Raw genomic sequence first — 14,036 nt, forward strand, 5'->3', positions numbered from 1 at the left:
CTGAAGGAGTTGGAGGCCATGCGAGTGAACACCGTTCAGGAAGAGTACAGCGGGGCCGAAGAGGATGACCCACTGACAACAGCAGAAATTAAAGAGCGTCTAGATGGCTACTTTAAAATGGTGGCTCTCGTAGAAAAGAGACACCCAGAAAAAATTCAAACAGGTCGTGCGCTTGAGTACTGTAATGATGTTTGCCTGAGTTATTTCAGGAAAATTTTAAGAAGCAAGCAGAAACAAACTTCTTTGGACAATTATTTTAGTAAGAGGCCTTTGGTGGAAGAAAACCAAACGCCAGCTAAAAAACAAAAGAAAAGTGGCAGTGATGAAGAAGATACGTAGTGTAATTAAATTTAGAAAATAGAAAACTAAGTAAAAAAAAAAAAAGATAGAAAAAGAAAAAAAAATTATTTTAAGGTTGTCATAAAGTTAAGTGTTAATATTTCCTGCCATTTGTAGATGCGTTTCCTAAAATTAAGTGCTTATGTTTTCTGCCACTTGTACGTAAACGTTTTCCACCGTTTTCATCCTCCTCCTACCGCCCCGTACTTCGCTCTCTCTTGGACATTGCCTCACTCCAAAGGTAATATTCCACATTTTTGTTACTGTATTTTTATTGTTTGCTCTAATTAAACACTTCTTTTTCAGAGTATTAATGTTAATTTAATATTAAATGATCAAAGTACAGTACTTTTCAGTGGCGAATATCATTTTTATAATTATTTAATGTGGTGTTTTTCTAGGGTCTGGAACGAATTAGGCTATTACATGTAAAAGGAGACTCGCTACATGAAAAAATCACTCTATGAAAGCCCTTATGGAACCAATTTATTTTGTGTTGTGAGGCATCACTGTATTGCATATAGTAGTACAATCCTGCTCTAGCCACCATGTTTTTATTAGCCATTAGGATATTTTGATTCCGTCGATGCTACAGTTTTTTATTCTCCTTTCTCAGTCTCTACAATAGTTCAGTGTATCTCTATTGTAACTTTAGATATTGAAAATTTCATACATATATATTTTGTAATTGTGCTTGAATTTTTATCCTGATTGTTTCTTGTGATGGCTATTACATTCAATGTACAGTACATTACTAACTTCATCCTCATGCCTTTACCATTTTATATACCCATGGTCCCTACTAACCTTGTTCTTGGTCATTGACCTGCCAGCATCGAAAGTACTTTGTCCGTCCCATACATTGTTCCATAAGAGACAGTTACAATAATGAACCATTCCCCACTGCATATTAGTGAGACTAAAGGTAATACAATACATATATCATTATAGAAGTTTATAATTTTTTATGGAAACCTGTTTTCCCAATGAGGGGTGAATAGCAATTGAATTTCATGAAAGTATTGAAATGATTAATACTGCGCTAACGGCAATGCTTCATGATTTCACTTATGTGCGACAGAGATCTGCAATACCTATTCGATAAAAAGGTTCCAACATCCGACGTAACATTCGATCGAATTCTCGTATCGACACCCGACGTCTTGCTCCAACATCTGACGAAGACCATGCGTGTAGAATTTTCTCGAAGCGTCGGTCGTAGTTCCTTGTTTATGCCGGTAGATGGCAGCACATCGGAGGGACGCCAGTGAGCATCGTGTCGGTCCGTTATTAAGTGCTTATTATCTTCCTTTTTTCACGTTTTAATTTTTTATTGTTCCAACACGGAGTACTTACCTCGAACTACTTTCTTAGGAGTATCTGGGATCTCCCATCCAACCAGAATTTTGTGTAGTTTACCCTACTCCCGTTTTCTATGCGGGGCATTCTCTGGTGGAGTGATACGCGCCCAGAGACGACCCGGGGTCAGAGAGCATGCTTGCTCAGGTCTCGATCTCCAGTAAGTTTTTGGTCGCGTCGGCATTAACACCCCGACGCTGTCTCATAACCAAGTGTGACCCTTTGTGTCTCACGCGGTCCCTTTGTATGCTTCCCTATCCTTTCCCTCTGTGTTCCTGTGTCTCGCGGTGTATTACTAGTGCGTTATGGAGCATCCCTGTTGTTGCCCTGGGCCTGTGGCCGGCAAATCGTGTGGCGCTTTCCTCTCTAAGCCCGAAGTTGACCCGCGCTCCTTGTGTTCGTCGTGTAGGGGCAGTGTGTGTTCTCCTACAGCCACGTGTCCGGAGTGCGAGTCCTGGAATGAAGTGCAGTGGGTGCGATACGGCACTGAGAAGAAGAAGGCTTCTCGACGGTCCCCTAGGAAGTCCAGCGTCTCGTCGCCCCTTGCTTCGCACGGCGTCCCGTCGGACAGTCTCTTTCTGCCGTCTTCCCCTACCAAGTGTAGGGGTCGAGGTAAGTCTTGCGGGGAAGCGGCCTGTGGCCCTTCCCCAGGAGTCTGATTTACCTAACAGTGGGATTGTGTCCTCAGTCCAGGGAAGGGGGGGGGGCGGGTGTGTATCCGGGGGACGGAGCCCTGGTGAAAGCAGGTCCCGTCTCGTCGGACGATCCGATGTGGGGTAAAATGGCGGCAGTCTCTTCTCCCGCTTCTTGGGCAGGTTTTTCAGGTGCGTCAGCAGCCTAGGGTGTCGCCGAGAAGGACGACTCGCCGCCATCAGACACCCTCGTGTGGGCGCCTCCGAAGACGTCCTTCAGATCGCCCCTGAGGATGGAAGAGGAGTTTGAGACCTGGTTCCTCAGCGAGGAGCTCCCCCGCTCCCCTCCAACGCCTTCAGCTACGTTCCCGGCAGACTTCATGGAGCCTTAGTCGCCGGCTGAAACCCATGCAGAACCACCAGCAACGCAGCAAGATTCAGGCCCTCCAACGAGGTCCTACAGGTCTTCGGGCTCCTCGGTCGAGGCCTACTCCTACTCATCGGAAGACGAAGCCCCGAGAGACCATAGGAGGCGGTGAGATAGGTCCCGCAGGAGGCGATCTCACTCGCGCTCCCATTCATGATCCCGCCACGTGAGTAGACGTTCCAGATCCCCCAGGAGGAAGTTCAGGAGAAGCCTTTCGCCGGAGGAAGAATGGGTGCGAGTCTCCATCCCCCATAGCCAACTCCTGGGGGCTGTAGCAGTAGCGGGCACCTTGGGATGGCGCCGCAGGCCCTGCTCACTGGTAGGTTTTGTCGACGAAAGGAAGTATGACCGACAGAGGGACTCGTCTCATCAGGCGCCAAGGGACAGGCATAAGTCCGCGAAGGTTCGGACTCCACCCGCCCAGCGGGGAGAGTCGCCCCTTCAGTCTGGCAGCCGCGTCCCGGCCTCAAGATCTTCGATGAGTCGTCCAGAACGGGAGAAACACCTTTCCTCGACGGGCAAGCCCGCAGATCCCTGGTCCACCGGAAGGAGAGATAGATCCAGGACGGAGGCCTCCGTTCCAGCGGCGATGCCCGTCCTACTGCCTGAAGCGAGGGGACTGGACCACTCCAGGAGGATGCCTCCTCCTCGTGCGGCTCCTCCCATCGGAGGTCCTTAGTCACAAGAACTGGGACGCCCAACGGAGAAGGTAGAGGTCGGAGAAGAAGGTCCACCAGTGGAGGTTTCTGCATACAGGAGGGTGGACAAACCGGAGCCCTCTACTGACGAGGTTTGTCTCTCGAGCCTCAACAGGCTGGTGGATGCGTCTGTACAACAGAGGCCCTCACTAGCCCTCCCTTTAGTAGTTGTAATTTTTTATTTTACGTATAATCGGTTTAATTAGTTTCGGTACAGGTATTAGTAGTGGTGAGAAAAGAAAGAAGACAATGCTTTCATTAGGATTGAAGCAAGAAATTGTAGAAAAACATGAGCACAGTGTGAGTGCTCTGGCTAAACAATATGGCCGGAATATGTCTACGATCTCGATGACCAAGCAGAAGGCAGCCATTACAGCAGTCAAACCATCGAAGGAGATCACCATTATTTCAAAATTTCACAGCCCTACCCTAGAAGAGATGAAGTGTCCTTTGTTAATATGGATAAAGGACAAAGAAATTGTTGGCGATACGATCACTGAAACTATCATTTGCGAGAAGGCCAACGCTATCTATTGGGACTTGAAGGCGGCAGGCTCTGGGGTTGAAGCGGGGGAGAGTTCAACCGATCCTTCGACGGAGGAATTCAAGGCGTTCCGCGGTTGGTTCGAGAAATTTGAGTCGGACCGGGATTCATTCAGTTGTTCGGCACGGAGAGGCTTCAGTTCGGACACCAAGGCTGCTAACGATTTTGTTAAGAAGTTTGAAAAGATCGTGGAGGATGAAGGCTACGTAGAGCAGCAAGTTTTCAATTGTCATGAAACCGGTCTGGTTTGGAAAAAGATGCCTAGTCGAATATACATCACCGCCGAAGAGAAGAAAATGCCTGGACATAGCCTATGAAGGATCGGTTGACTCTTGCCCTATGTGCCAACGCCAGCGGGGACTGAAAAATCAAGCCGTTATTGGTTTATCATTCCGAAAACCCTAGGGTATTTAAGGCACATAGAGTCAATAAGGACATGCTGCATGTTTTCTGGCATGCTAATTCTAAGGCTTGGGTTACAAGGCACTTCTTTGTTGAATGGATAAACCAAGTTTTTGGCCTTGCTGTCAAGAAGTACCTTCAGGAGAGGAAGAAGCTTTGGCTTGATGCTGTTTTTCCCAGAGATTTTAAAGGTTTTGGCCCCGAACCTGAACCTGTGCTTGCCGTAGAGGAAGACGTAAAAGAGATTGTATCTCTTGGCAAGTTCATGGGTCTGGAGGTCGATGAAGATGACATCACCGAACTTGTCGAGGAGCATCATAAAAAGCTCACCACCGAGGAACTCAAGGAGCTGCATGCCATGCAGAATGATGAGTTCCAGGCGCAGTTGAGTGAGTCGGAGGAGATCAAGGAGGTAGAGCACATCTTAAGTTCGGCTGCAATAAGAGATGCTAGCACATCATCAACACGTGGTTGACTTTATTGATAAGTATCACCCACAGAAACTTCAGGCTTGCCGTGTAGTTTTGCAATTCAATGATGTCTGCTTAACCAATTTCAGAAAAATTCTGAAAAGCCGTACCGAGCAACTTTCTCTCGATAGTTTCTTTAAAAAATCTACAAAGCGGTCTAGTGATCGTGATGAAGAGAAAGAAAGTGAGGCAAAGAAAACTAAGATTGAAGTGAGTGAAAGTGATGAAAATTAAAAATCAAAGAGTAAAAAAAGAATATGTAAAAAAAATATAAAATATAAAAATTAAATAAAAATAAATTAGCTAAGTTAAGAGTAAGTTACTGTATGTTATCGCAGTCACCATCTCTTCCTCCTCTTCGACCGTCCGCCTCCTCTTGCGTAGCAAAGCCCACACCTTCGTTGGCCTGTCTCTAAGGTAAAGTGACAATAAAAACCCCCTTTTTATTTATTATTTCTTTATAATTATTTTGTTTTACATCTCTCTTATACAATGTACTGTAATTATATTATTGCTGTGCATAATTATGTGTAGTAATTTATTAAGGAGTTATCATAGGTTTTTGGGCTGTAGAACGAATTATACAAATTACAGTGTATTCTTGTGGGAATATTTGCTCCAACATACGATTAGATCTAGGCCCTGGAACGAATTAAGGTCGTATCTAGAGGTTCCACTTTAATACATTTCTAATACTATTCCCTACTTGTCTCATGCCAAGGTTTAATTAAAAATACTAGTGGTAAAATGTTAATTTAAACACGAGATGAAAGCTCAGTTTCGTGTTGTAATTCAGTCAAACCTTTTTTGTAAATTTAAAGTTTACCAATCTATTAATTTTTTTTGCATTTTTATGCAAATTTAAATTTTACTTGATAAATTTCAAACATTTTCTTTGTCAACATTGGGTGTGAAAATGTCATTTTTTTTTTTTTTTAATAGGTACTTTTAGAATTTTATATTTTTAATCTACCCTGTGCAGTATTTTAAAAAATATGTTTGCTCATCTTTCAGAACCTAAGGATGAACCCATGGATGTTGACAAACCTGGAGATGAAGGCGCTAAGGGTACTACAGTAAAATCAGAGGAGAAGCCAAAGGTAACTTAATTTGAAACTAAAGTCTATTTCTCCTAGCCAGATTTTTGCATGATGAGAAAATGAGTTTCTTCCATATTTTAATAGCCTGCCCACAAACTAATCGCTTTCGTCACCCGTGTTGTACTGTAACAGTACTGGCACATTTATATTCTCCATCAGCTAATGAACTACCGTTCAATTGGTCTTCCCTTTTATATTTTTTTTTAGTGTTTCAATATTCCCTTTTGTGCACTTATAGATCCTGAGAATGTCATCAGATTCTATTTTAATGAGGTAATGCAACAGGTGTTCAGAAGACCTTTACATAATTTCAGGGGAAAATACAACTCTGAACATTATGAAGAAATAATAGATCAAACTTGAGACCACATAAAAATATACTGCACTGTACATCTCTAAAATTTTAAAAAATCAATCGATCAAATACAATACCACTTGAAACATATATACTGTATATGTACAAATAGTTCATTATACATTGCAACATCTAACATATTGTACTTAGCAGGCATTTGTTAAATGTTAGCTGTAAACAAAATTCCAAGATCTTCGTGAATGTGAATTGAAAACAGCAAATGAGATTATATTGGAAATGGCTAAATATCTATATTGAAGTAAATGGATCACAATGGAGGAATTATAATTTTCCCTTTCTGTCCTCTGTGGATCCTTGTTCCTTATGCCCCTCTTGCAAAGGTTATAACTGCAGTCATCACCGTGTGGGGAGTGGCTGGAATACAGCAAGAGGAGGAAGAAATACAAGAGAAATTTATCTCCTTCAGCATCTTCCTCAAGTCTTGAACAATCTGCTGAACCTCTCCTTTGTTCCTCTGGTATCCTGGCTTTTGAGTTGTCTCAGTCTTGATTCTCAAGGGGGAAATCCAAGGATGACTTAATTTAATTTTTTGGTAAGCCCAGATCAAGGCTTCATTATTTGCTTCTGTTAGAGGAGGAGGCACAGTAGAAGTAAAAAGAAAAAAGCAGAGGACTAGAATGTCACACAAGTGCCAGGGCCAGTCTTTATCAAGGAAATTTTGGTACTTCCTGCTCTTTGTGGAACCGAGCACACTTATGGGAGGTAATTAGGAATGGTGCTGTATTTTTATCCGTCATATTTTTCAACATCTTCTTTCTGTATATCATCATTTCATTTGTTTCATAGGATAGCATATGCTCTATTAAATAAATTTTGTATTTTATTTTTCAGTTTTGGAATCATTTTAACAATCAACAATTACCAACTTTTTTTTTTTTTTACCTTCAGTTGTGATCAGCTGATCTGAAAGTCCCGCTACCATATCGAGAGAACGGTCATATATGAATAACAATGCATATTGATGATATAATTTGAAGTATTTTTGTGAGGAATATTACATCAGCACCTATATGTTACATGATATAGTTTTTATACAAGTCTACAGCTATTATCTTTTCATACGAATACATTGTCTCTGCGTGTGTGCGCGCATGCGTAGTTCATGTTAAAACTTCTTACAGTATTTAATTTTTAGTTCATTATTAAGCCTTCATATTTCATTAGACATTTAGAGTAGTAGTGGGTTATTAAAGCATGATTGTATTCTATGTTTTAAATCTCGGGAGTATTTCAATAATCAATAAGTACTTTTGTTTTACTTTTGGTAGGCATCAGCTGATCTCAAGGTCACGCTACTGTAATGCAATTGTTGAATATATAATTTTAACTTATTCAATATCTTCATAATGAATATTACATCGGCACCATTATGTTAAAGGATATCAGTTTCCATACAGTTCGTTTATAGCTCTTATTAGTTATCATATGAATCTCTCTCTCTCATTTTTATTTTTAAATCACCGTCAAATCTTCATATTTCTTTAGACATTAGAAATTCTTTGTATCATTACTTGATATTTCGATTATGGGAATACTAATGTTACTCTTTAACGCATCAAAAGGAAATACTTGATTTGCCACTCGCTTTCTGTCAGAAACATGACGCCATCAGATTTCTTTTCTTAAGTTTACGGTAAGTAGTACTATTCTCAGAACCGATACAGACCACTGAAACATTTGATATCGTTTCTTGATGTTTCAATTATGGGAATAATAAGATTTCTTGGTAACACTGAAAGGAAACCATTCGGTTTGCCAGTGCGCCTTCCACCCGAAATATGACATCACAGGACATGTGATATGAACTTGGCATAGAATGACTTTGCGAAGTATGTAAAACCTTTTTCTTTTTTCTTCCAAGAAATGAAAGAAAATGCTACTAAGCAAAATTGTTTAATTTTTATAATGTAAAAGAAAATATATTATTTCTAAGAAAATATTTGTACTTTTGTTAGATAATATCAATCTATTCTCAGTGATAAAATAAAACTAGTGAAGTCAAATTCACACCAAGTAGTACTCATAACAACCGATAGAGACCCACAAAATACTTTTTATTACTTAATTGGGGATACTAGTACTAATCATTAGCTTATTGGAAGCAAATAACTATTGCCTGCTCGCTTTCCGCTGGTAATATGACGTTACCAGACATATGACATGAACTAGACAGATAGTAAATCTTTTCTTAATGTATTTTTATTGTAAATGGATGCTGTATATTATCAGTAAAAGTGAAAATACTAACTTAAGATAAATCAGTTCTTCAAGATAAATCAGTTCATCTTAAGATAAATCAGTTCTTCAAGATATATCAGTTCATCTTTATACAAGAAAATATATTTCAAAGGAAATATTTGTCCTATAAGTGTACTATTTCGGACATACTGTACTAATGATGTTATCACAGCGAAAAGTAGTTCTAAAGTCGAAGTCGTAAGTCAACGACTGCCTGTAGTGCAGATCGACAGAAAGAACCAAGGTGAATGCACTTGCTTTCCACCATCACCTAACTTGTTCCTGCATGTTATTCCTCGTTTGTTGTTCAGCCTTCAGATATGCCACTTCAAAGAGGAATTAGTCACCAGGACACAAAGCTACTGATTGGGCAGAGTATCAAAGGACATCGACCATTTCTCTGCATGATTTCCAGAGTGGAGCAGCACTGTACAAAGTCCCAACCCTCCACAGGATCATTTTTGATACGTGGTACAGGAACTCTCCCTTACATCTAGTGCGAGGTTCCATTTAAGACAAAGCAAAAGAACATGGCTTTGGCCCTCTCTAATGGGACATTCCAGGGATGTTCCATGAAGTCAAGCTTCAAGCTTCCGGGTACATACCAAGAACATTTCCACATGAGATGATTCGAGTGCTGCCTCAGTTGTACCAAGAACATATCCATTTTGGAAGACCATCTCTGTATGTTCCTCCTCATACTCGACACAAGAGGTTTGTGTCAAGAACGTCGCTCTCGCTCTTCCAGAAAATACACTTCTGTGTGGTGCAGAACACCTACTATTACTGCCCGTCTTCTATCAGACCTAACTAGTGAATCCTGCTGCAAGAAGATTGATTTTGTCCTTTTCAGCTTCCCACTTCCGAGAATTCCAGATTGAACTACCTTTACAGCAACTTAGTATGGCAATTAAATTTTCCTCTGAGTAATTCCCTTGCACAAGATCCTGTTTCCTGGTCTCTTTATAGACATTTTCCCAAATGGTACGGACCCTGCTGGAGAATAACATCCTAATACACTTACAGAACACGTTAGTACAAGGATTGCAGCCTGGTTCCCATGGAGGAAGCTGACATGTAAGAATAGTTCTCCTCTTGTATCAATTGTTACCACTAAGAGTCCAGGCCCTTCAAGGATAATTGTTTTGAGATCCCCATTGTACCTTTATTGGAAGTTGAGGAAGACTCCCGCGACGTATATGTTCAGTCTGCTCCTCTAGACTCTTCCACTCAAGGAAAGGCTTGAACAGCACCCCATCCTTTCATCCTCACCTGTCCTAGGTAGAGGGGTAGGGAAAGTCAAGGCAGAAAGGACAATGGAAATCAGTCCTTCCAGCAGCTCCTACAAGTGGGATGTTCGCGTCAGACTGTCTAGCAACACACCAACAACTTTACAGACCTGCATACTGGTATTGCCCTTGAATTACCAAAAATTAGGCCCCCTACTGCTAGGAATAGAGGCAATACAGGGTTTCCAAGAAGGTTTACGGACTCCTACAGTCTACTCTTTAGAATGAAATAGTTGACAGTTGAACTGCTGACTAGTCATCAGACATAATGCTTGGTTCTCCAAATGCCCTTCAAGACGGACACGGCTATCAGTTACCATGCTCAGAACAGACTGCACATAAATGGTCAACCTTCAAATGCTTTTGAATACTCTAGTCAATCATGACAAGGCAAATAAGATACAGCAAGACTTTGCCAGTCCCACAATTCATTCTGAAGAATTGGTGATCTCCATCACCTTGTTAAAAGTTTATTCAAAATGTAGAACACATCTGTTCATGACTCTGAAACCTTTAAGATGACTTACCTCCCTATTCTGGGAGGACACTATAATTCCTCATACAGCAAAGGAAGCAATAAGGAAAGAACATTACTGCTTCTGTTGGTCTTCATAAGGCAATCAAAATTCCTTTTCCTACAGGCTAGGAGATGGAGGATCAACTTTGATTCGTGTGCAGAGTCCAGACTTGACTTCCTGGATCTACTGTCAGAATTACAATTCTTGGAGATCAGCCTAATAAACGGATTTTGAACAAAGCGGTTTATCTTCATTCCTCTAAAAGAGAAGAGTATTGAATTATGCTAGTAATTCTAGGAGATATCTATATCCGACCGAATTAATAAAAACGATACTAGAGGTTAAACGGTGGGGATAACGTTACTAAAGTATACTAAAACGCGTTAGGCTAGCCTAACTCGAGTCGGGATCTCGGCTACGCTAGTACCACCGAGGCCCTATCGTATACAATGGAAACGTTTATTCGAAAGAGAAAATATTACGTGTATATCTTATCTTCACTAGTATAATTTTGCCTAATTAGCTAGAATTTCTTTATAGCTAAATACCGGGAACGTTGTACTACTAAATAAATAAAGCGTTTATGGTGTACGACAGCGGTCCTAAAATGGCCGCCTCCGGTGAAGGCATTGCTCCGCTTAACACACCTAAATTGTTAATTTAACTGTGAGAAGGGAGCCAAAAATTATACACAGGAAAGATTAAATACTCAACTTCCCAGAGGATGACGATGTTGGAGATTGCTTGGTAATATTCCTTGAAAATGGTAACAACGAGCAACGTGGGAGAACATTGTGCTTAAATGACTACGTTTAAAGGAATAGTTATGCCGTATCCACCGGGTAACCTTGATAACGGCTACCATTCATTTTTGCCACTCTTCCCCCCTCTAAGTGTAAAATCTATTTAGGGTGAAGATTGCCATGTGTCGTATCAAGAAATACGTCCCGATATTATGCGATATCCTTAAAAGTTATATCAAGGATACTCGCGCCTGGAGTTAGAATTCTGGGAACCTGTGGTTAATTCTCTGGGAGTATCACTGTAGCCAAATATCCCTTAGAAAGCTACCTAAAGGAACCTTCCATCAGGACAACATGGCTGAGCCCAAAAATGACAACAATCTGCTCTCGTCACAAGAAAATGATTGTTATGTAAGCCTAGAATGAGGTAAATTTTATTATGTAAACCTAGAATAACAGGTAAATTTACTACCCCTTTAATTTTTTTTCCCCTTCTGTGGAGTGCAACAGTCTTTTTGTTATTTGCTGGTTGGACACAGGATAAAAAAACTTAAAAGTTTCTCTATCTTCCCAAATGAGATGGAAGATGGCAAAATGCATGCAATATTTTTTTTCATAATGACCATACATTTTGACGTGTCCTCCACGTGAATGTAGGTTTGCCTTGACTGTCGACCAGTCCCGGGTTGTGACCGAGCCTAACACCGGCTGCCATGATGCTGCGTTACTTAGTAGGTTGACAGAAGTCATTGCTATCACACCTGTACAAAACAGCCAGTTTGGTTATAAGGACCTAATACCTCCTAAAACTAAGGCTGCTGTTAAAGGACAAGGATTTGTATTTCTGTAGGAACAAATCTCAAGTTTTTATACAAACTGCAAGTCCTATAACTTTTACTTCTCTCCTAATAAGTCCTAGGCTGAAGGTTACAGAGAGGACTCTGGCCTGTTGGGTAAACCCCCCCCCATAGTAACTACTACCGCCTTATTGATTTCAAGAGCTGCAATATAAACAATACAAATTAAAATTTGTATGAAAAGTTGTACATTGTACAGCAAGATGCTAAGAAATGAAGTGGGAACGGAAGTAAAGGGGTAGTCTGAAAGGTGGATGGAGCTAAGGGCCAAAGGTACACAGCAAAAACCCTTCAGTAATGATGCCACTAACACCCTATGGGGTTTAAGGTTTAGAGGTATCTTTCACCTAGCTGCATTGTGGCTTTCCCTCGTGTTTACTCCAGCCCTGAATGGCCTTCTATACCCCAATGCCAGGCCAATTCATATATTCAAGCCTGCCCTTTTTCTTTTTATCCGTTCCCTCATATTTTCCGACTTATACGAGTACTGTTCTCGCCGTCGCCTTATCCAGTTTTTAACTTGTTTAAGAGCAAACCTGTGAGCCAGCCCAATAACTTTAAGTATCTCGTGCTTGTATAAAATTGAATATAATTAATAGTTTTGAGACAATAGTTAACATTATAGGTTATCATAACTACCTCATGTTATATCTGAAAAATGTTGATCATAATTTGTCACATAACTGTGGGCAGAAACGAATAAAAATTATAATTTAAAAGTGAATGGAAAAATGCTAGCTGGGGCAAGGGGGTTGCTGCACTGAACATTCATTAGTACAGAATGAAGCCATCACTGGGAGAATTAACCGAACATCATTTATGGTAGGTTTTTTTTTTTTTTAAATCAGGTTTTTAGTTGGTTTAAACCATTCAGGTTGAAACATGAAGCATTTGTTCTAAAGAACAACAATTAAAAGCCAGAAAATTAGTGTATGCTGCTGCTTTTTTTTTTTATATATACAGTATCAGTGTTACGGCAAATTTCAACCAACTTTGTATATTACTTTACACCTGAAAATTAAAATGAAATTATATTGCTTTACAGGTAAAGAAAGAGGAGGAGGAACAAGACTTTTCACAAGTGATGGCTGATCCAGCATTTCTGGAGAGTGTACTACAAAACTTACCTGGTGTAGATCCTCAAAGTCAAGTAGTAAAAGAAGCTGTTGGGTCTCTTACACAGCAAGACAAAGATAAGAAAGATAAAGATAAAAAGGAAGATAAGGATAAAAAATAATTGCAATGCATTAACTAGGAATATTTTAAGAAATTTTTTATACAGTAAGGGCTTTCTTTTGTGAATGACCTGTACAAACTTTAAGTAACTCTTAAGGATGAACTCCGAAAGGCTTGAACCTGTAGAGTAACTTTATAACCTCAACAGGAATATTCCTCTTTATTTAAAGCTTTTCAGGTTAAAGCAGTGCTAAATTATACTGTAAACATGTTTTATTTCTTTTCAGCTTGTAAATGTATTTCTGATTACTGGGGCTCAGCTCTAGTTGTCTATATTCAGAGGTGAATAGTGGTAATTTTCTGTTTACTAAATTCTTGGACTTTGTGAAATGCATCATTATGCTACTGTAATAAATTATGATGTTTAAGCTTCTTTCATTTTTCCTACTATTGTATAAGATAAGGTAATTTTACACACTTATAATTCTGACCCTCACTGATGTGTACAGAATATTCTTCAAAATTATAGATTACTAGAAAATGTAAGTTCATAGAAAATATAGGACATCTTTAAGTACACACCAGAGAAATTTGTAAAAAAAATAATTCTGTATATGGTAGCTGCTCTATTAAAGAAGAAAATTAAACTTGGTAAAATACTTCTGTTAAGGGGACTGTCTGCCATTTTTTTTTTCTAATGATCCAAATTACACCATTTCTATATGTTTTGGACATATATAATAACTTCATCATATAAAAATTTAGAGTCATTTGATCAAAAAATTTTGGACTTGTTAGCAAAAATCATGTTTAAAAGAAAAAAAATTAGGTACATTTTTCCCCACTACTATAATACCAATTGTATTGA

At 39.8% G+C, this 14,036-nt stretch overlaps 1 protein-coding gene across 2 annotated transcripts in view; it reads left to right on the forward strand.

The window, feature by feature from the left end:
* The window catches only part of LOC137620739 (26S proteasome non-ATPase regulatory subunit 4-like), a 109,227-nt gene extending 95,631 nt beyond the window's left edge, over nt 1-13,596 (forward strand). For both annotated transcript variants that reach the window (XM_068351116.1, XM_068351117.1), the window contains exons 9-10: nt 5,886-5,971; nt 13,038-13,596. In XM_068351116.1, coding sequence (XP_068207217.1) covers nt 5,886-5,971; nt 13,038-13,229 — 278 coding nt within the window. In that variant the 3' untranslated portion in view covers nt 13,230-13,596. The remainder of the gene's footprint in view (nt 1-5,885; nt 5,972-13,037) is intronic.
* The last annotated feature ends 440 nt before the right edge of the window (nt 13,597-14,036 follow it).

Source organism: Palaemon carinicauda, chromosome 27, assembly GCF_036898095.1.
Source record: "Palaemon carinicauda isolate YSFRI2023 chromosome 27, ASM3689809v2, whole genome shotgun sequence".
NCBI classification, from domain to species: domain Eukaryota; kingdom Metazoa; phylum Arthropoda; class Malacostraca; order Decapoda; family Palaemonidae; genus Palaemon; species Palaemon carinicauda.